General features: G+C 35.8%; 3 protein-coding genes across 4 annotated transcripts; 2 read left to right on the forward strand and 1 right to left on the reverse strand.

Moving 5' to 3' along the window:
* Positions 1-13: 13 nt before the first annotated feature.
* On the forward strand, positions 14-3,421 carry LOC113668382 (protein NDRG3). Its single transcript, XM_027184274.2, has 3 exons — positions 14-572; positions 1,319-1,751; positions 2,145-3,421. Exons 1-3 carry the CDS (start codon positions 39-41, stop codon positions 2,210-2,212), a joined length of 1,035 nt encoding a protein of 344 aa, XP_027040075.2. The 5' UTR covers positions 14-38; the 3' UTR covers positions 2,213-3,421.
* Positions 3,422-4,273: 852 nt separating this feature from the next.
* On the reverse strand, positions 4,274-13,540 carry LOC113668372 (uncharacterized). 2 transcript variants are annotated; one of them, XM_027184263.2, is made up of 8 exons: positions 13,297-13,540; positions 13,093-13,210; positions 11,056-11,338; positions 10,151-10,386; positions 9,063-9,138; positions 7,973-8,038; positions 7,303-7,348; positions 4,274-6,451 (listed from the first exon to the last, which is right to left on the reverse strand). In XM_027184263.2, the coding sequence occupies exons 1-7, from the start codon at positions 13,512-13,514 to the stop codon at positions 7,329-7,331; spliced, it is 1,017 nt and encodes a 338-aa protein (XP_027040064.2). In that variant the 5' UTR covers positions 13,515-13,540; the 3' UTR covers positions 4,274-6,451; positions 7,303-7,328. The 2 variants fall into 2 exon arrangements, with proteins under 2 accessions (XP_027040064.2, XP_027040063.2); XM_027184262.2 differs by having other exon boundaries at positions 13,093-13,213; positions 13,297-13,539.
* Positions 13,541-13,551: 11 nt separating this feature from the next.
* LOC113668374 (uncharacterized) lies at positions 13,552-19,398 on the forward strand. Its single transcript, XM_027184264.2, has 4 exons — positions 13,552-14,197; positions 16,128-16,251; positions 16,866-16,921; positions 18,013-19,398. Exons 1-4 carry the CDS (start codon positions 13,748-13,750, stop codon positions 18,148-18,150), a joined length of 768 nt encoding a protein of 255 aa, XP_027040065.2. The 5' UTR covers positions 13,552-13,747; the 3' UTR covers positions 18,151-19,398.
* The last annotated feature ends 3,114 nt before the right edge of the window (positions 19,399-22,512 follow it).

Below are 22,512 nucleotides of genomic sequence, written 5' to 3' on the forward strand. Positions count from 1 at the left end.
GCAATCACGACTTGGCCAAAACACGAACAAGGACGAGCATGATGGATTCACAACCACTTGTAAGTCTCACTTCCATAGATATCCACGAATCTGAAGCCAAAGTGTTCGATGATCATGGAGCGTTTATTTCGCTTCTATCCGAACACGATGTGCCTTGTTCCAGAGGGAAAGTGCGTGTAACTCGACAAGGTAAAGAGGGAAAGACTGCGATTGTCACTTTTCACGATATTGGACAAAATCATACATCAGCTTTTTTGGGTTTCTTCAACTTCAACGAGACTCGTCCACTTCTCGATAATTTCTGCATCTACCACATCGATGCGCCAGGCCAGGAGGAGGATAGCGAGGAACTGCCAGAGGAATATTCATACCCAACGATGGACGAGTTATCGGACATGGTAGGAGAAATTGTGAGTCATTTCGGCATCAAACGCTTTATTGGCTTCGGAGTGGGTGCAGGAGCCAATATCCTCAGTCGATATGCGCTGTGGAACCATACGAAAGTTGAAGCACTGGTACTGGTAGAGCTTGTGGCCTCTAATGGCGGCTGGATCGATTGGGGATATCAAAAGGTATGCTATTTTATAAATGAAATTTTAAAAGTAGCTTATTTTGCAAGTGTGCAAGGGGGGCATTTAAACTATGCTTCTGTTAACTTGGAACAGGGTTTTAATTATTCATTAAATTGCGCGTTTTATACTAAAACAAAATATATTCGTTACTTATTTTTACACGTTCAAAAATGATTTGTGCTTTGGTGTTGTTTTCTGGTGAAGTGGGGCGGAGGTGTGTGCGAAAAAGATTTTTTTAAAAATAATTTTTGTTAGCATACCGGTGAGACGTATTAGAGGGCTTCACAAAATACGTGGAAATTGTGAGATTGATGAGGGTGGATCTCTGTAATGGGATGCATCCAAAGTTTGTATGAGTGAGATACATACATGCATGTATGTTTTCCAAACAGACAGTTTGGTTCCTCATGCTCTGAGCACTACCTAATTTAAAGTAGTTGTAATAGCTAGGGGGAACTTTATAAAATTGAACGAAAGGATATCCCATACCCAATTTTCAGGATAGTGAACTTACTGTTCATCCCCCATTCTCTAGTGGGATTGGTAACTTGACTTGAGAAGAGATGAAAATTTGACATTCTGTTCAGTGTGCAATTAAAAGTTTTGATGTTTTATCGATTACTACAGGTTGTGGTATTATGGTATATTGATAACATATTTAATATTAAAAATGAATCAAAATTTTAAGTTAGAAAACAAAACTTATGTGATTTGACATTAAACTTGATGCCAATTTTTTTTTGTAGTTGTGTGTCAAACAGCTACAGAAAAAGGGTCTGACAACTTTTGTGGAAGACTACCTTCTTTGGCACCACTTTGGTAAAAAGACAAAGGATGAAAATATGGATCTTGTACATGCCTTTAAACAGAGTCTCCATTCAGTCTTGTCTCCTCGCAATCTCTCTCTATTCATTAACTCCTACCTCCATCGCACAGATCTTCAGATTCAGCGGCCCAACCCCACTAGCGGCAAAAAAGTGCAGTCATTGAAGTGTGCATGTCTACTGATAACAGGAGCTAACTCTCCCCACCAAGATGATGTCATTGACACCAATTCAAGGTTGGATCCCTCAAATTCCAACTACTTTAAAGTGTCTGACAGTGGTGGTATGCCTCTGGAGGAACAGCCACATAAAGTTGCTACATCACTGATCTTGTTTCTTCAGGGCCTTGGCTATTGTAAGTGTATATGATGACCTGCCACTCAGGCACTAACTGTGAAAATGTGTTTAGATAAAATGATGACTTTTACCTGGAAGTACCACTTGCATTTCTCTTGAGAGAGAGTTTTCAGATCCAATGTTGATGGTTGATTTTTGTAATGTACAATATGATTAGTGTACAGTGCAATTGTTCAAAACCAAGAATAATTTACCTAGTAGCAGAGAACTGTTCTTTTTGTGTGGCAATTTTTTGTTTCTTGATTTATTCACATTTACCGAAAAATCTTCTAATGACCATACATGACAAAACAACCTTAAGTTACTTTCTATCTATCTCACTGCTTCAATCCATTATTTGTGTATGTATTTAATCAGTTGTTTTGAATTTTTTGTTGATGTTTGTTTCCAGTGACTCGCCTTCATACAAATCCCCCCAAAGTCACACCACCAGCTACAAGGGAACCAAGCGTGTGTTGAAGTCAAACTAAGCAGACTGCATCCATTGCACAATTCACCCACACCTCGGTGGTGACACAGTCTTCACAAGCTTCACTATCTGTCAAAGTAGAAGTAAAACTTCTGATCACAAGTTGTTATGAGCACATGAGAAAAAACAAATTAAATTAGTGACAAATAATTCATATTAATTGACAGACCAGTAAAGTGTAACCACAAATCAGAGACTGCTGTTCAAACCTCAAACAGAGATGTTAGAGTCCTTCTTTTTGGGGTTGCTAAATTAATTACAACTTGGTGCATAAATAAGTTGTAGCATTGTTATGTAAAGAGATGAGGATAAATTATTAATAAGCATGATAAAGAATGCAACAGGATGTAATGATTTGTATTATTATGTGGCCATCTTTATCATGGAATTTTTTTCTAAAATGTATTGTGTAAGAACTATTTTTAGTCACCTCAATAATTTTGTCACTGTGTTACCCAAACATCCACTCTTTATAATCGCACTTGACATAAATTAAATTGTATTTTGGGACCCATGCAGCTTTATGATACTGATTGCTTTCAAAAGCAGTTTTCATTGTTAACCATTTAACTTCCAGTTAACATGTAACTTCTCCCAATAATGTCCATACATCATCCAGCAAATAAGTAATAATAATAATAATAATAATAATAATAATCATAATGATAATAATGACTTTATTGGATAACACAATTACTGGTAGAACCAATAGTTCTTATTGTGGTCCTCTAAGACTCAAATTTATCAGTTACAATTTGTTATTTTGATCAGCACCAAATTCTTCTGACTAATTTACTAGGAAATGTTGAGCAGCTTGAGGGGAGAATTAACAATCAGATATTGGGAGTTTGAGGGTTAAAATAAGAGTCAGCTCAACACCAAAACCATTTACATTAAAACAAGTTATGATAACTAATTATTTCCTCCTTTGATATCCCAATTGATATTGAGTGATAATGATTTCTTTGATTATCAATTTCATCAATTATGTTAAGTTACACAGTCAGGAAATAAATGATATCTTCCTTGTTCAGTATTACCTAAATTCAGTTATAGTTTTGTGAATTAACTAAAGCCACTTGCTCTCAGATCCCACCAATCCTGACAAGATATTACTAAATATGAAGAGTTTCAAAGAGGGAATCTCAATCATTTTTTTCTCAGAACAGCCATCTAATTAAAATGCTAATTAAACTGAACCTGTGGTCTGTCTCTTTCTTTTGGATACTCAAGCAATTGAAGGGTATTCATGTTTGTAACTCAAAATTTAAATTCATCCATTAACCAATCACTATTTGAACTGTTTGCCACACATAACTTGTGATGATGATAAATTGACAATGACAATTATAATTTTCAATAACTTTATACATATGGCAAGAAGTTGGTGATTTTGGTTTGCCCTTGGACAGCTGTAGCTTTCGAGTAGGCCCTCATTAGTAGTATTTCAGCACAAGCATTACTTTGGGCATGGGAAAGTATGAGGCCTTCAGGTGCATTTTCCTGGGAGTAGTCCACAAAGAATCTAGCTATGACTTGTGGACTATGTGAAAATATTCCCTTTGGGTAGAGAAATGCACTGCCTGCAGGCTAGAAGACCTGTGGGTAATGTAGCTTGGTGATAGAAATGAAAATGCATAGATTTCTGGGAGACTACACTCCCTCCCCTCTTTAAATAATGGCAGCCAAGGTTCATTCCAAAACCTCTTGATCCAGATTCCATCACATAAACAATTATTATATAAGAAGCTGTACTATACAATCATTTCAGTGGATTCAAATCTATGATCTACTGGATGACAGATGCATAGATGGAGTCACTGTTACAAAAACTGTCCTTTCTTTCTGATATAAAGCAAATAGATTCAATGTGGCCACTAAGCTGTTCAGTGACACTTAGCTATGCCTCATGTGCCATTATTTTGTTCTTATCACATCTTGACATCATCTGCTGTGATCCATAACTAAACAGACCCTCCGTAACATGGAATCTATTTGTCAAGTTAATTTCAAACAAGTTCACACAAATTCAGTATAAACTAACACCAAGATTTATAAACTGTCGGCTTTATTTTCATATATTATTATTTGTATGTACAATATATCTCTGATTTGAAATTTACAAAACAATAATGAAATAACACATGCTGACTGTGAATCAGTCACATGTGAATGTAAAAATAACAAACTGTCAAGTGAGTGCCTAGGGGAAGGGAGATTTGGGATTAAATATTGCAGACCTATTACAGTGCTGCCTATAGCAATCTTCAAGGTAGCTGAATGCAGTTTTCCTTAGCTCTGACTGGCTACAATTGGAGTTCTCGAATACCAACTCTCCCTCTTTGCAGTTAAACAATTTTCACATGTATTGACCTTATGATAGACATTTGAAATAGGTGGACCTGGCATGACAATCAACATTGATATTCAACTGTCATTTGGGGATCGTCTTGAAAACTCCTCTGTAAAGAGTTTTCAAAGCTGAGTGACAGTTCAGCAAAATAATGATAGTAAGCTAGGATTTTCTTTTTCTGGGTAAGGCCTCACTGTTGAATCAATTTCAACCAATTTACTCAAGCCAATTCAAAAAAGAGTGTTGTAAACTTTATTGTTGTCAGAGCTTTGGGAAAATGTATCCAGCCACGTTAATAGAGGAGACATACCTTTTCTTATAGGTGTTTCCATGCCAAAGGGGCTGGTATTTTACACACTCACAGTATTTTAGAAGGTTTAATTTGTTTTCATTATTTTTCTCTGAAGGTGAATAGAATTCAGACACTGGTTGGCACATTTCCAAACTAATGTAACCTTTAACAAAACCAAAGTATGTCACATCTGGCAGATGAAGTAAATTTAAAAAATGCTGGTTAAAATCCTCTAACCTTGCCAACCTGTGCTACACCAGTCAGCTTTGAACTTGCCTAAAATAATGTGACTTAGTCTATTTTAAGTATTTGTTGGTTTTGCATGCAGTGTGTACCTTCAATTTCTCTCCTTGTTAGACATAACTCCTTCTTAGACTTAACTTCAAGCAATGTGCATCATCAATGCTTCTTCAAAAGCCTTTAAATATATTTGCCTAGAATTGCTTAAAAAATAGACTAAATAAAAAAATATATTAAGAAAACATTTTAACATATTACAAAATAAATAAGCCATCTATTACAAGTTCAACAAACATTTTCAACTTAATGGATATTTAATGCAAGCAATGAAAACCCACCAGTTCTTCAGTCAGTGCAATGCAATAAATTCAATAAGTCGTAATCAAGATATTATAACAACCGCTAAAATCTACTTGCTCTCTTATTTTCCTTTTGGAAACATTTATCTCTTACACAGAGTGTCACTTCCTCTCCAACAGTAGCCACAGTTACTACTAACAACTTAATTCCATATTCATACACAATATATCAACTGATAATTTCAGAACATGAGTTTTAGAAGCAAGTGAAGTAACTAATGTTTGAATCTTGGACTACACTTAAACCATCAGCAACAAATTATTGACACAGTGCCATCTAAGATTTTGACTTTCAGATGACAACACAGGCATCTTATCCCCCTTCCACCCTTAAACTACTTACAACACTAATTCAGAATTCAGCAAACAGACAAACTTATCAGCTAAATGACATTATAGTGATGCAACACAAAATTCTCCTTACTAATTTACAATAAGAAATATTAATAGCAGATAGAAGGGAGACTTAAGAATTAAATGTTGGGGATTAAAGGGTCAAGAGCCCCACTGTATGGCACTGCAAACATCTTAATTGTCCTTTTTTTACTTTGATCACATATAGTATTTTGTTCCCAGTGAACATCTGAAGCAGCCACTTTTAAAAATGCTTGATATACTATTGAATAATTATTTTTCTTTATATTTATTATGTATTTGGGTAAACTCATTTCATCTGAAACTGTATGAGTCGTGCTAAGTCAGTTTTACTGACTTGCCCCCATAATTAGAAATATTCATTAGTGTTTTGAAATTCAATATGACACAACTTGAGCAATAGTCTAAGAAGCCTCTTTGACCAATTTCATTATTCTTTGTGTAGTGTATAATCTGAACACAAATTTTTTCCCACCATTCATCCATTCATCAGTTATGTGTGCATGTAAAAGCCAAGGCCAATGAAATCTTTGTGCTGATGGTGCTGCGATGGGACATGACATATAGAAGCATAATGAAATGTTTCTTTCTGTCATAAACTGTCCAAGAACTGAAATCAAGAAATGAAATCAAGAATGTCTTTAGGATTAAAGAAAGCATAATATGTACATTATACTTGATGGTTTAAGACATAATATAATATGCAAATATTTTGTGAATTGCACAGTTTTTACATTAGCAAAAAATATGTAATTTACAGAAAAAATATGAGCATTAAGAAAATTCGCACTGACACTATATGTTAAACCATTAAATATGAGATTTATAACTTCACTATTTCATTTTCTAGTATTTTGGCCTCCACTAAATTCAAAATCCATCCCACTGCATTATCTGAGCATTGTGTTGACCACTTCAGGCCTGGGTCCTAACATAAAAAAGGCTCATGCAGTTAAAAGTTTGTTGGTCAAAAAGAAGGCCTTGAAAACAGAAAACAAATCAAAGTTTGGATGGTTCACTGAGGCCACTTTGTTTCTCCACTTTCCATCCCTATTTCTGCTCTGTTCTACAGTGTACTACATTAGGATATTTTGTGCATTCCATCACCCAAATATTCTAAAATGGTATAACAGTGGAATAATAAAGCACAATATGTGGGATCATGGTTACTAGTGTCATGCAGCTTACATCTCTGAAACTATGTGAAGAAAGATTACACTGATTATTTCATGTATATAAACTTATAAATTAATACAATATACCATAAAACTTAAAAACAGAAACAAATCAGCAAGTCTGAAAGATTGCTGATATCAATTGGTGATCAGAAGATAAAAATAGTATCATAAAAAACCTACATCAATTAAAAAAAAAAATGACTTCTAAAATTGGTGAACTGACAATCTGTAATCTAATCTATGAAACAGGAAAACCCAATTAAGACATCTTGAGAACACTCACATTTGAAGTCTGAGGAGCAGCAAAGACTAGTCTTCAGCATACAGCACTGATGGGACAAAACAATTTTACAATCAACCTCAATAATTTACCCATTACACCCTAATATTAGTATGCATAGTCTTCATACTGTTCTTTATACATTTCCTTAAGTGCTGACAAGGAGAATTTTTTTGACAATCAAGAGACTCTTTAATTGGTGACCATTCCTTCATTCTCATGATCATTAATCCAAAGGAATATTACAGCCAGATTTAGAAAAAAAAAACAGCTGGAAAAGGAAAAGTTTATCCTCTGGCTTATACTCCCAACAACCCAATAACCCCTTTTTTGAGCATCACGCATTTTTTTACAGTTTGAGTGCAGAGAATTTGGCATTGAATCAAACAAGATCCTCTGCATGGTATTTTTTTTCTTCTCATCACCTTTCTGTTTGGTAAAAATTGTATTCAAATTTGGTCCTACAAGGACAGATTAGTAAATCTCTCACTCTGAGGGGTAAAGGTGTAATGTGTAAAATGAACACATTTTAATTCATCTCCAAACCCTTGTAAGCACATGAGAATTTAAATTTTCACACATCACTTAATGGTCCACCAGTAATGCAAAACTTTTTTGGGATAAGCCTAGACACACAATGTCAGTTAAAATGTCTTTTCACACTTAGTGATACCTTTCAATATATATTCAGTTAACAAACCAGGAACTGTTGGGCTGTCAGCAATGAGGGCCTCCATAACTGAAAGATGATATCTTGATCATTATCAATTCAAACAATACTAAGATTGTCCAAACCCTTACACTCTGAGAAGTGATTGACATGTAACTCTTCCCATCTGTAATATCCAAACATTATGCAGCAAACAGGTAATGAGAATATTAAACTTGTCAGGTAGAAATTGTTATCTTGTTCTAACATCAAACTCTTGTAACTAATTTACAAGGAAATGTGAAGCAGCAAGAGTCTTCACAAAAGCCAAAAAGCTTTCTTCAGGGAACATTATCATTGTTACTATTAATATAACGATCATGATGCTGCTTAAAGAAAGCTTTCTGAAGATGAGAAATGGCTTCTCCCCCTTCTGATTCCTTACCTGTAAGGTTTGAAGAAACCTTTTGGTAACCTGACAGAAATTATCCTTTTCACCTATCAGTTAAAATTGGCTGCTACCTGAGTTGTCTTCAGCCTTTTATAGAACAAACAATGTAGTTCTAATTTGCTGGGGCCTAAATAGGTCAGTCCCCTCATGAAAAATATAAACTGGCACTAACTTGCATACTATGGTTGTTAACCCTTTCACTCCCAAGATCTGATTGTTAATTCTCCCCTCTAGCTGCTACACATTTCCTTTTAAATAATTACAAGAATTTGGTGTTAAATCAAGAAAACAACCTCTACCTAATAAGTTTAAGTATTCTTGTTACCTCTTTGTTAGATGGTGAATGGATTTTATAGGGAGAAGTTACATGTCAATCACTTCTGGGAGTTAAAGGGTTAAGCATTTGGCTAAAGAATGTTAAAAATCTCAACCAATTCACTCCTAACACATGTAGCTAAATAGTACACGTTTACACCAAACTTGAATGCACATTTAATAACTCTCCATAATGAGAAATTAGAAGCCAGTCGCTCTTAAGGGTTTTATGGTGAAGGCAAAACCTGGAATAGTTACCTAAGGTGAGTCTGGTATTCTAGAAAAACATTAGTTTATGAGAGACAACTACAATAGTCACAATGGCAGTATTTTAGTGTGAGGACTTACTCTCAATCAGTTGCAGTAGTACTTTATTGCTTGGACCTCCATCACAATCATCATAAGGAATCACTGTAGTTAAATACTGAAGGATACAGATAGTTAAGACTGAATGTAAATGTAATTTATGCACAGTTAAAAACAAGTCAGTGCAGTGATTTCACCAATGCACTGATAGGAAGGACATTTGCTCAATTAGCTTAGCTTACTTGCCACCTTTTGAGTTAGTATTTACTCCACTCACCATTTCATTGGTGCGGAAGTTGAACACTCTTCCAACCTCTGAAAATACCAGGCACAAGTTTACCAAGCCAACCAACCACTATATTACTTTGCATACACCTCCAATAGAATGCATAAGATGGCATTTCATAGGCCTCTGTATCTTAAAAATAACATCTTGGGGCAGAGTATACCCAGGCTCCCATAAAAGAGCTCTCACATTGTCAGCCATCTACTCCATGCAGCTACACATCTATGCCATGACTTATTGAGAACCCTGTCTTGATCTAGACTAGACAACAATTAATTTATGTCGTAAAATAGGTTGTGGTCTGTCTATGTGATAAATAACACTTTCAAAAGAGAAATATATTCATTTGTCTCATGATGTGGTCACCTTTAGATGTGGTTCGCAATGTTTCAACTGTACACTGCCAGTCTTCTTCAGGCAGTGAGGTCTATTGAGTACACATTACCTTGATGCTGTCATGTTCAACAGTTATTGGATGACATTTCACAACTGTGATTGGTGCAATTTTTTGGATCAGGTTCCCTCTGTGGACACCTGCCATGTGACTCTCCTGCTGTTGTGTTTCTTGATTGTCAGCATTCAGGCTTCTGGGATTTGTATTCCACTGTTCCTGTTAATGTTGTTAGGGTGAAGTCTTATGTGAATTGCCCTTTGCACCAATCACAGGCATGAAATTCCATCCAATCACAGCTGAGTAGAACAGCATATCAGTGACATGTAAGAAATCAAATTCATCACCTAAAGAAGATTTGCAGTATGAATTCGAAATGTTGTGATCCACTTCCAAAGTGACTACATCCTGAGACAAACAATAATATTGCTCTTTTGATCAACTCTCACTTACTTTCCCTGAATACGCAGAAGAGCCCTTCTTTCCTTTTCCTTGACCAGTCTGTGATTCTCTTATTTTGGACTGAACAGCTAATAATGTTGATATGAAATTGTTTTTTATTTCCTTTTCCCTATCTAATTCTTCTCTTAATGTTAGTTCTTCCACAAGTATATCAGAGTACTCCTTGACATAAGCTGCCATCTCTTGTTTTAAGTCTAAAAGTTCTCCATTTGAAAGTTCAGAAAGCCCTGAAAAAAAAATGCATGTATTATTAAGCTGTTGCTTTAATTTTTGAATAATTTTGTGAAGGGGGGATGTTGAAGCTTTGAATTGATAAGGGAATCAGTGCTGGTTGCTAGCAAAATTTGCAAGCTGAGAAATAAGGGATCACCAGCCAGATTTTGGTCTGTAATTACTTGTTCAAGGTAATCAGTGATATCTCTTTATGCACAAATCAATTTGAAGCTTCACCATCTACCCATCTCCACCCAATGGGTAATTTGAATTTTGCCTGGATGGCATAGGGTATTTGAACCAGAACTTGCGATTCTTTCTAGCACAACAAGTGTTTTATCTGTTAATATGGAGTTCACTATCACAAGCATATACTCCAAAGGAAAAATCAAATTGAAATAAAATTGAAAAATTGAAATTGAAATTGGAAAGGTCTACAAGAAAGTTATAGTTGCTAGCTTTTCCTTCTCAAAAAAAAGTTGATCATCAAATCCGACACTTACATAGGGCATTCGAACACTATTTTGACACCAGGGACAGGAACTTGAATGAACCAATCGTCAAAAGTTAAAATGCTTAGGGGGGGTTCCCTGTGGGAGATGAGGGGTATAGTTTAAGGCTTCTAATTGATTGATACATTATAATCATATGTGATGATCATTCTATCATGTCTGTTTCTTTACCTGCTGCAGCCTGACCCTCATCAAAAGTTGACTGCCGATTATTGGGCTTCCCTCTGAAGACCAAGAAAATTTCATCCTCGTTTTCACTATTAGAATCATCACTGTTAGAGAGTCTATCAGATTGATTTGATAAAACACAATCCTCTTTAAGATCATTAGAACCACTATTTAATGTCTGACAAGACAATTGTGAGTTGAACTTCTCAGCAAATTTATGAAAGTCAAAAGTTCTTGTTGGGACAGAGTTTGAGTCCTCCTCAAGATGCCTAGGTAGAAGATGATTCTAAAAGAGAAAAAAAACCAATGTTAACTTCAAGTATATAAATAGCTTACCTAAAATCAGGTATAAGTTTATATACCTGATTAAATGCTAGTTGCACCCTTTGAGGGTAAAAATTGTGTTTATTTTAATCCTTTCACTCTTAGAAGTGATTAACCCTTTACATCCGAACATAAGTATCCATATTCCCCATACTGGTCTTTATACATTCCTTAAGGTGCTGATGAGGAGAATTTGTTTAACAATCAAGAGCTTCTATTGGTTGGTGATGATTTCCTTGATTCTCTTGACCTTAATGTATGACTTAAGGGTGATATTGTAAGGAGAAATTAGATGCTAGTCACTCTTAGGGGTTAAAGGGTTAACATGTAACTTCTTCCCATATAATATCCATATAATATTTCTATATCATATAATAAGCTCAGTTATGCACGCGTTTTGATTGGTTTTCACTTATGATCTATTGGAGGACAGACGTATAGATGACGTCATCATTAAAACTTTTTTAAATTCTTTATTATATAAAACAAATAGATTCCAAGTTGCTGTGTGTCAGTTCAGTAATAGATCACAGATGACGTCAAAATGTGGTAAGAACAAAAAAGTGGCACATGAGGCGGCGCCTCACGTGCCACTTTTTTGTTCTTACCACATTTTGACGTCATCTGTGATCTATTACTGAACAGACGCACGGCAACTTGGAATCTATTTGTTAATCATTCAACAAATAGGTATTGAGAATACTCAAACTTACTAGGTTTAAGTTTTCCTGACCTAACACCAAATTCTCAAAACTGATTCACAAGGAAATATATAGTAGCTAGAAGGGAGAATTAACAATCATATCTTGGGAATTTAAGGGTTTACTTTCAGAATATTAAGGATAAAGTGAGCTTTTGAGACCAGAAAGCCTATTCTGGGGTGGTAGCTTACCTCAGTTTATGGAGTTTAAAGTGACTCAAAGTACTGCCACTCTTTTCTAAATTGAGTCCCCAATCCACTGAGCCCCCAACCCCACCTCCCAAGAATTTCCTGACAGTTTTTTGGTACCCATATACACTCCTCAGTGGGGAGAGTTACTGTGGGAGAAAAGTTTCCTGTCCAAGGTCACAATCAAATGACTTGAACCACCACACCATAGTTCTTAATAAGGAATATAACACAAATATAACAGGAAAAAGGGGAGTGATGTCAGGGCCATCTGTGGATGGAGAGGTGAGGGTTGCTTGAGGCAATTCCAATGCCCTAACTAATTTTTTTGCATCTATAGAAATGTTTAAATGTTCAAATTTCTTAGCCACAGTCAACTTATTTGATTGCTGACAAATTATTAGGTGTCAATGTGAGAGTTGAAAAACCACTCTAGACTAAATCATTGAAAAGAGAGGGTAATCTGGGGATTTTCTGCTTCAATAATTTTGTAAGATTCTTGTTTGTTGTAGTTATAAGTGCTTGATTTTAAATCAGTGACAGCTTTACAGTGACAACAAGGAGTAATTCAAGTCTACTTTCACTAAGAATTAAATATTCTAAAGGAGAATTCAATTCAGTGTGGGGTCAATTACGTTCGTTTGTACAATCTCCAGTATAAAAACAGCTCTGTTGGAGTTCCAAAGTAAATAACCATAACATAGTACTCTAAAATGTATCATCAAAGACAGAGAGAAAAACATCTAAATAAGCCAATCATAAAGCAATTTAAAAGCAGTAGTAAAATCAAAATGAACAAATAAAAAATTTCAAACAAATGTTCTTACTCTGTCATCACACGGTAGAAGATGTAACGCCTTGGAGAATTTCAGTTCTGTTTCACATCCCCGCCAAACCAAAGGTTCGCCATAAGTTTTCAATGCAGGATCTACATGGTCGAGAATTCTGCTAACGAAAAGACGCAAAGATAATTAAGAATTTCACCAAGCACAATGAAAATCTATTGAAAATTTGGTGTGATGTTTGAAAACCTTTCGTTGGCGCAAGGCGCTCCGTTAAAAAAGTCAGCTGGCTGGAAATCTGATGGCAAGGGAAAACACGTGAAAAGGGTATTAATGACACTGGTAGGGTCCTGAGATTTAGCTCCAAAGTGGACATTGTCAAAAGTGTCAATCGCGGAGTTGTTGCGACTAAAATCAGACCATTCACTATTTTCGTCCGAGGGTCCTCCGTCTTCGCTGCCCGCCATGTTGTGTTTCGAAACACATTCGAGTAGGCCTGGTTCTAGGTAATTTCAATTTCCCACCAGTCTTTGCAAAACGAGACAGTTCAATATGGCGGCGGTTTTCCTTCTGGAGGAACTTGCCCTCGAATGGTCACGTTTCCCACTGTGGTGACATTTCCCAATAAAAGCTTACATTTATGGTGGAAAGCTGTATTCCATCTAATTTTAACAGTTGATTTTTACCTCAGTTCCTCCTAATGGAGTCCACAGCTGCAGAGAGTAAGAAGGAAGGAGATAGAGACGTCATTCTCAACGGCGAGTGTTCGATGTCTCTACATGGAAAAGAGGAAATTAACAATCCTGAACAGCCGCAGAAATTATGCAGTGCAAAGAAATTTACAGATCTCAACGGCCTAATGATCCACACTCAATCATGCCCAAGTACATCAACGAATGAAAATCATGTAACCTCTGGTCATAGTGATCCGATAGGATATGACCCGTCAACTTCAGAGAAGAAGAACTCCGCGGAACATGCCGGACCTGGAGATCCTTGTGAAAAAAGTACAAATTTAACTTATGTTAGTTACGAGTCTGAACTTCAAATGGAGGCAATTATGGCTCTTATAACAAAGGACCTTTCGGAGCCGTATTCAATCTACACATATCGTTATTTCATACATAACTGGCCAAACCTCTGTTTTTTGGTAAGTTGAGTAGGCTACATCACTTTTAAATAGATACTATACAAATTCTTTTTTCTGGCGAGGCCCTATAATAGACATGGAAAATCAAATTTTGAAAGCTAGCTGTCCGTGAGAAGGTTGTACTGATTGAAGAAGTTTTAACCATATCTCGATAAATCTGGATATCAACCATTTGTGCCCAGGGGGAATACTTCCCCCAAGGGGATACTTTCCCCTAGGGATGCACCCTCAACCTTCCTGTGTTACCTTTAGACAAATGATCCCTAAGAAGTTATGGTGTAGGAATTCTTGATCTATTTTGCAATCCACATGTGAACAGTTCTCAAAGAGGCCCCATCATATTATTCTGAATGTGTGAGAGCTTAAAGGTATCAAAAGTTGATTGAAATAATCCTTTGAGAGCATAAGTAATAAAGTTTTAAGCATGAGTTTGGTCATACTTAAAACAGTTCAGTTTATAGTGGCTTGATACGAAAAAAATTAATATTTTTACAGTTAGTTGAACATCCACATACACTTTGCTTTTTGAGAGAAATATGGAATAACCAGAAAAATGGCTTCAAATCACTCTGCATGTTCTGAAAAGGAATTAAAGTAAAAACCAATCATGGAAAAGGGTATCAGTTTACATTCAGCTTCTTTCTGATAACAAGATTGTTTTCATTGTTAAGTGAATGTTGGGACAAGGTTTGTTAAGCCAAGCTTTAGATGCCAAAATCTTACCTTATTTTGTACAACAGTATTTGCTTTTTTATCATAATTTGTTATTATTACACTTAATGATCTGCATTACCCCAATAAGTGCCAAGTGTGGAAAGCTCCCTCTGAGAAATCTCCAGATTTCAAAACTTTCAACTTTTTCATTTGGCAACTTCTCTTTATAGTTATCCTTTTTATTATTGTTGCCATTAATGAGAAGATTACTCTTCAAATGAGTGTCAATATCAGAAACCAAAGTAATCGCAAAAGCTGATTGGATCAGAGGAAAATACCTCTAAGAACCAATGAAAACTCAGTATAAAAAAAAAACAACCAAACTGCCAAACACCTGAGAAAAGGCAGGACACTAGTAGTGATTGGTTTTAGTATTGCATCAGATTGATTGAGAGAGTTGTGCAAGTTTCTTGTACCAATTACAGAGCAGAGTAAAATGCAATCCCTGATTACTTTCAACACTCAATTGAAAATTGCTCTATTTACTTATCCATAATTTAATACTACAGTGATGGACTGTAATGTAGTCAGTACAGGTCCACATCAGGGTTTATGTCTTGCCAATTTATTCTGTAAACCTGGTTCGTCAATAATTTAATAGAGAAAAAAATGATAAAATGGCATGGAATTTCTCTTGACTATTTCAAACTAACAATCTCAAGAGTATATAAGCACTCCATGCTGCTGGGTGTCTTCTTGTTGTAAAACCTTCATTATTCACATGAATTGATGTCTAGTTATTTATAACTTTTTATATGGAAAAAAGTTTCAAGACCATCCTACCTTGGATTATTGCTTACTACAAAATATTAACTGTGTGAAACTCTTATTTTTAGACAATGTACACTTTCTAACATATTACTGTGATAATTTTGTTCTGAAAAAGTTAAATTAACCACATGCATCGAGTCTAACATAAATATTTTTGGATCCATTATTCTTTTTGGATAATGCTATCTGTGTAATTTGATTTTTAAAAAGTTTGCACCAGTGTTCATTTTGTATAATGTTAGTAGCGTGCAGTTGACACATCATTTTGAGACTTTTGTACTGAAAGGCATCAGCTCCAATAGATTTTAATGTAACTGACTGGTTATTATACTTTGCATAGTTTGCTTCAATGACTAGTCTTTCTGCCATATACAAGATTCCATTTTCTGATTAGTCATTTTATAAATAGAAGTTGCAATTTTTTTGTATGTATCTTTTGTTGCAGGCAATGGACAGTGACAACTGCGTTGGTGCCATTGTGTGCAAGCTTGACATGCACAAGAACATGGTACGAAGAGGGTACATTGCTATGTTAGCTGTTGAGAAGGAATATAGACGGCAGAAAATAGGTAAGCTTTTTTGTAAACTTCCCTTTCAGCCACTTTGATGGTTTCTCAGAGGTAAAGCATGGAAAAAATGTCAAAAAAACTACTTGTTGACAATTTACTAGTACCCCAAGCAGAAGAGCATCATCTGAGATATGCCAATGATGTGTCTTTGGGTAATGTTTTGGATATCTGTAAACATTAAAATATATCCACTCTCTTGTATTGTGAAAGGATGGTAAAACTGTTTTTAATTTTAATGTTCACTTTGGTAAAGTGAACCATGGTAAAGAGTTTTCAAAGCTGACAGTTCAAGTGTCAGCCCTTTGTCTTCGGCTTTTTACAGTGACCAATTTACATTATCAATGCAGCTGATGAAACCAAATTATTTAGTAATACCCCTACCCACCTATCTACCAGCACAGCACCACAGTTTCTTTTGAACCCCACCCCCACTCACACCCACCCACCATCCCCCTTAACAAAAGAATTCAGACCTGCTAATTTTCATATTGCATGGAACTATCAGTTCTGAATATGTCATTGGCTTGATAATAAAATTATACTCAGTTGTACTCTAATTAGAGTAAAGCAGTTTTGTAGGAGTGGATATTTTATCTGCCTTTCCATTATTTCAGGTTCAAATCTTGTGGTAAGAGCAATCAAGGCAATGCAAGAAGATAGCTGTGATGAAGTAAGAATCGCACTCTAATTTCTTCTTAAGTCTTCAACTATCTTTGTTTGATTATTTTATGAAATTTCAAAGATCTCTAGCAGGAAAGGGTGGAAGACATAGACAGGGCATTCACCATTAAGAAATCTTCTCATAAATAATAGCCAGAGTTCTTGTATTTCATTGCTTTGGTAAACAAAACACTGGCTTTTTGCTTTACTTCTTCCTAATCATCTCTTTCTCTCATGGCCAACCTTTCAAAATTGTGTATGTTAGTTGAAAGACTGAGCTACTATTGTGAAAGTTGACTTAGTGCCAAATGTAAGTGACATCTGAAATGCTTCCAATTGGTTTGGCTGCACTACATGCTATGATTGGTTAAAATTATTCTGAATCATCACCCCATTTCAGACCAATCTGATACAAATTTAAACTAAGTTTGGATGCACCAATCACAAATGCTTGCCTGACCCTGTTGGGTTTTTTTACTTAACCCCTAGACCCTGCAGAGTGATTAGCTTCTAATATCTCCATACAATATAACCTCTGAATCAAACACTTAGGGTCACAAGAACAGACTAAATGATCACCAACTCTTGGTTAAACAAAGTCTCCCTTTCAGCAACTTAGGAAATGTATAGAGAACAGTATGGAGAATATGCACACTGATGTTAGGGCTTACAGGGTTAAACTTAGCCCTTTCTTATTCACCTTTACCAGAATCTCTTTGGTATTTTTCTTATGAGACTTCACTAAAACTTATGTGCTATAATTATGATAATTTTTTACTTGTGTGATATCACCAATCAGCTGCTGACATGCCACTCACCTTTTGTGCCACTCTGTCAGGGTGGTGAATGAATAGCAAAGTGTTCACCCAGCTTCATTCATTAATGAAGTCTACTTTTCTTCTTAGGAAAGACCTTTGGTGGTTATGAAATAAACAAAATAATGCCCACACCCCCCCCTCCCATGTGGTTGATGGTAGATGTGGAATCTATCCTCTTGTGTTCAACTTGTGAGATATCAGGTTGAACACTCAAAGGAAAATTCCATATGTACACATTCCCATATGCTATTCCTTATTTGGCTCACATGTTGTTTTACTTTAGGTTGTACTTGAGACAGAGGTAACCAACACAGCAGCTCTGCGACTCTATGAGAACCTGGGATTTGTCCGTGACAAAAGGTTGTTTAGGTATTATCTTAATGGTGTTGATGCACTGAGACTGAAGTTGTGGCTAAGATGAGGCAGATATTTTGAATTTTTTACTGTTCTAATTTTTTTTTTCTTTTTTTCTTTTGAATCTTGTATTCAGTAAAAGTCTGTCTGTTTTGTAAGTAAAATGTCAGGCTAACAGCCATGTAAAAAGTAAATTAATGGCAGTAAGTTTGGAAGATTCCAGTTGAAATAATTTGTGAAATGTTCCTACTGAAATAAACATCAATGAAATGCTATTATTTTATTTATTTTTGTTTTAATATTAACTCTTTTTGTACAATGCAGAGAACAGTGTACTTGAAATATTTTTAAGAACATTATTTGTTGTGACCAATCACATTGGGAAACAGCAAAAATGTAAAAATTACAAAATAACTACATTATCTGCTCAACTCTTCCACTCCCAAGATTTTATTAGTAATTCTGCCTACTGTCTGCCATAAAATTCTTACAATGTTTTTGGAGAATTTGATGTTGGATCAACTAATAATCCCTTAACTGATATGTTTTTTTTATTCTTGTCACTTGTATACTTGATATTGTAAGGAGAAATTCTGTGTGAGTCACTCATAGGAGTTATAGACTTAAAGTTTTGGTTATTCACATCTAATTGGTTTCTTCATGGACACACATATTCTTGGTGTTTATTGTTTTCTGAGTTTGACTGTTAAATTTGACTTAATCTACCTTTAAATCAAAAGTTTAAAATTGATGACAAATGCCTCTTGTAGTTTCAATAATTCTTAATACCATAACTCCCAGAAGTGATTAACTTGTAACTTCTCCTCATAATATCTGTTCATTATCCAGTAAACAAGTAACTTATCAGGTAGAAGTTATCTAGCACCAAATTCTCATAACTAATTTATATGAAAATCTGTTGCTGCCAGAGGAGAGAATGAACAATTATCAGATATTGGGAGTTGATCTTTTCACTCTAGTGGTAAATGAATATGATGTTGGGAATAGCTGTGATGGACTGTCATTTAACCACAGCTCCCTGAAATATGTTGGACTTCAATAATGGGTTATAATGAAAATCATCTTGAAATGTGGAACCCTAACAATTTTCTTGAGCATAATTTCTTGCAACTGTGAAAAAGTTATTATTTTCCAGGTGAGAATTATAAGAGGCCAGTTGTTCTGAGTCACAAAGTTACTTTTAATACCAATAACATGAAAATTATGATTTTTTTTTTCATGCCAAATATAACACAGCACCAAATGTAATAAGAACAGAGGTTTCTTCTGGTCAAAATAAAAAGCTGATTTTTGATGACGGTATTTGTTTTATCACACTGTCATTTTCTTTGCCCTTTTTTTAGACTGTTTTTAAGAGAAATAAGTGACTCAATCTAACTCAAGACTGTGGTTCCACGGGGAACAAGATCTTAAAATTTTTAACCCATTTCAGACCATAGAGATGAAAGCTATACTCCAACAATGTTTACCTCTCCTGCCTAACAGCCTTTTAGGAGGAAGGAGGATGCTGTAGTCTTCTTGGGGTGTCATGTAAAACTAATTGACAAATCTATGTGTAACTATTTGACAAACCATTGGTCTGATATAGTGAACAGCATTTCTCATCCACATAGCTCTTCATTTGTTTGAAAGTGGCAGCTGATAAATGGCTAGATTCTTTTGGTCCATTTTCCTTGTATCTCGTGGTAGTATTATGCTGAATCATGTAAGACCTCATTCCAGGTTAAACCACCCTCCCCCCTTCTCACTCAAAGTTGCGGACAAACTTTTTGGTTGTTGAGGGTTCCTTGAGACCCTGATTTCTTATCCATCTAACATCAGTGCCCACTCTTTCCATCCTCTCTTGTGGCCCTTACCATTCCCTTGTGGTTTGTTTAGACTGCAGAGATGTCAGTTCTCTTATGAAAAACAGGACAAGGTGGTATACTTTGAGGGTTTTTGCTTATGTTTTTCAAACCCTTCAAACAGTGACCCACAGACTTAAGAATTTTTAATACTACTAAGTTAGGATATGATTCATAAACAATCCTTGAACTTAGCTTTTTGTTTGTGAATATTTAACAGTTTCCATCAGTTTTTTCGTTTTTATACAACCCCACAAGCTTGAAGCTTTGATTTTCATCATGTATGAGTAAAGGTTGTAGAATGTATGTATATGTGTTCTTTTTCTTCGTCTCTTCATAATTCTCTCAGTTCCTTTTTCTGCCTTTTTCCTTACCCCAGGATAGAATATAACTCAGGAATAAAAATACTGTCTTCATATACCATTTGGTAGACTGTAAATGTTCTAATTAGCATCCCTTAAGGCAGCTTGTTTAAGACTGGTCAAATATGTAATATTCTTTGCCCCACCCCTTCCCCATTCCTTCTCTTTGACTATCACCCACCTCTTAGTACAAATTTATTTATCTCCCCAGCCTTCAGCTGCTGTTAAAATAAAAGATAGCAGCTATAATGCTCACAAAGAGATTACTGTGCAATTGTTTGCCAAAACTACACCTGCTCTGCAGGTTAAAAAGCTAATTCTGATTGTTCTTTCGAACTGGTACTCAGCATATCAGAAACAGTGCACAGTAAGAATTTCTTTGGTTAAAAACAAACTAGAAAACAATTATTAGAGTTTGAGCAAGGAAAGGGAGGAGAGCTCATCAAAATTGAAGCTGCGTGTGGGAGGCTGCTGAGAAACATAAACGTGCAAAACATGAAATGCATTTTGATGTATTTTAAGCATTTCTCAGACCGTTGAATAAAAGAAAAGGATGGACAAATTAGGCATTCTCTCTAGACATCGAAAATCTTGTGTGCAAAGATATTGACTCAAATAGAAAATCCTGCGCCAGTCTTTCAAGTCTATAGGACTCCAACTGTGTCTAGATAACAAAACTAGGGGCCTTCTGAGCGCTAAAGCTTTCGTTTTAAAACACACTTTTTTCGCCTTTTTATCTTTCGTTTTTACCTAGAATCCACAACAAGACGCTGGAAAGTGGAGAAGGAGGCTTTCCAAAACGATGTGATAAAAACAAACTGTCACTAATTGTCGCTTCCATCAGCGTTTGTGGGCGGTACGAAATTCACAATATGTTGTCAGATTAAAAAACGTAATGAGTGTGAACAGGTGAAAACAAACTGAGCGTGAACAGGTGAAAACAAACTGAGCATGAAAGTGTTCAAAGAAGCAACGATGGAAGTAGGTTTTAGACCAGGTCAATTCATACCTCTGTTCACAGGAGCAGCGAAATGCCACAGTTAGACCACACTATGAGTTCGTGATGATAAAATGTTGACATGAGACGAACAAAATCTATGAGGGTTATGAAGAGAGCTCTGAAATTTGCATATCTTGACTATTTCGGTGACCATCTCGATCTGAATATCTCAATCAAATTAAATAAAATGTTGATCGACGTATTTGTGGTATTTTTTTCGCGTTCATCGGCCGTTTGAAGCGTCATTTTACGAAATTAATGGGGCCGTTCTCCTTTTCTTCTCTTAACGGCCACCAGTAATTTCGTAAAAAGACGTTTCAAACGGCCTATGGGAACAAAAAAATACGTCCATTAACATTTCATTTAACTTCATTGAGATACACCCCCTGATTATTTGCGCTTCACTACATTTCCGGAAATAGGCAGGTAACCAATTAAAAATGAGTTAAATTAAAAACCGGAAGCTCTGTTTTCCCACTAAAACGGTGAGGCAGTTTTTTTCTTTCCGCTAGAAAGAAATGGCTTCGGCAAAACCTCCTCCGCGGTCACAAATATGAGCCGATATTTGCTGCACTCTATATTTTTCAAATGAAAATCCTTGAGTATCGCTGACGTTGATCTATTTCACAATTTTCTCTTTTCTTTTAGTTGATCGTAGACGATACTTTGGAGCAACAAACAACTGCACTTGAAGGTTTACCCGCCACAATTTGTTTGATGCAAACTGGCATACTCTGGTGAAACGGTGTGGCTGTTTTTTTTTTTTATCAGGGAAAAAATGGCTGAGCCAAAACGTTCTCTGCTGGCGCAAATACGACTTGATATTTATCCTCCAAATGACAATCCGCTAGCATAAGCCACCGTTAATCCGATCAAAGCTGCTTATTCCATTTGATCATAAACAATACACGTGGAAGCGGACAAACAACAACCACGCTCCAAGGTTTCCGCCCGTCTTAATTTCTTTCGTTAGAACCAACGCCTGAAATATCAGGCGTAGAAATTGCTTCTTTATATTCCGATTTTAATGCGCGATACATATTAAATTCCGAAAGACATGTAAGTGCTTCATCGCGAGCTAGAGCGGAAGTAATATCTTTGCTATCTTTCTCTTTCTCCCCCAAGACACATGTGGCTTGTGATTGACAGCCGGAGCTTAACCGCACCAATCAGAGTTTTGCAAAATAACAATAACTTTGGGT

Source organism: Pocillopora damicornis, chromosome 7 (assembly GCF_964200805.1).
Source record: "Pocillopora damicornis chromosome 7, jaPocDami1.2, whole genome shotgun sequence".
Lineage (NCBI taxonomy): Eukaryota > Metazoa > Cnidaria > Anthozoa > Scleractinia > Pocilloporidae > Pocillopora > Pocillopora damicornis.

Excerpts from the sequence above, each read along its gene's own strand:
- LOC113668382 (XM_027184274.2), top strand. The coding sequence starts at position 39 with ATGATGGATTCACAACCACTTGTAAGTCTCACTTCCATAGATATCCAC. Across the intron at positions 573-1,318 it reads TCGATTGGGGATATCAAAAG|TTGTGTGTCAAACAGCTACA; the intron begins GTATGCTATTTT and ends TTTTTTTTGTAG. Across the intron at positions 1,752-2,144 it reads TCTTCAGGGCCTTGGCTATT|TGACTCGCCTTCATACAAAT; the intron begins GTAAGTGTATAT and ends GTTTGTTTCCAG.
- LOC113668372 (XM_027184262.2), bottom strand. The coding sequence starts at position 13,514 with ATGGCGGGCAGCGAAGACGGAGGACCCTCGGACGAAAATAGTGAATGG. Across the intron at positions 11,339-13,092 it reads TTCTACCGTGTGATGACAGA|AATCATCTTCTACCTAGGCA; the intron begins GTAAGAACATTT and ends TTTCTCTTTTAG. Across the intron at positions 7,349-7,972 it reads AACTGAATATATATTGAAAG|TGCTGTATGCTGAAGACTAG; the intron begins GTATCACTAAGT and ends TTGTCCCATCAG.
- LOC113668374 (XM_027184264.2), top strand. The coding sequence starts at position 13,748 with ATGGAGTCCACAGCTGCAGAGAGTAAGAAGGAAGGAGATAGAGACGTC. Across the intron at positions 14,198-16,127 it reads GGCCAAACCTCTGTTTTTTG|GCAATGGACAGTGACAACTG; the intron begins GTAAGTTGAGTA and ends CTTTTGTTGCAG. Across the intron at positions 16,252-16,865 it reads ATATAGACGGCAGAAAATAG|GTTCAAATCTTGTGGTAAGA; the intron begins GTAAGCTTTTTT and ends CCATTATTTCAG.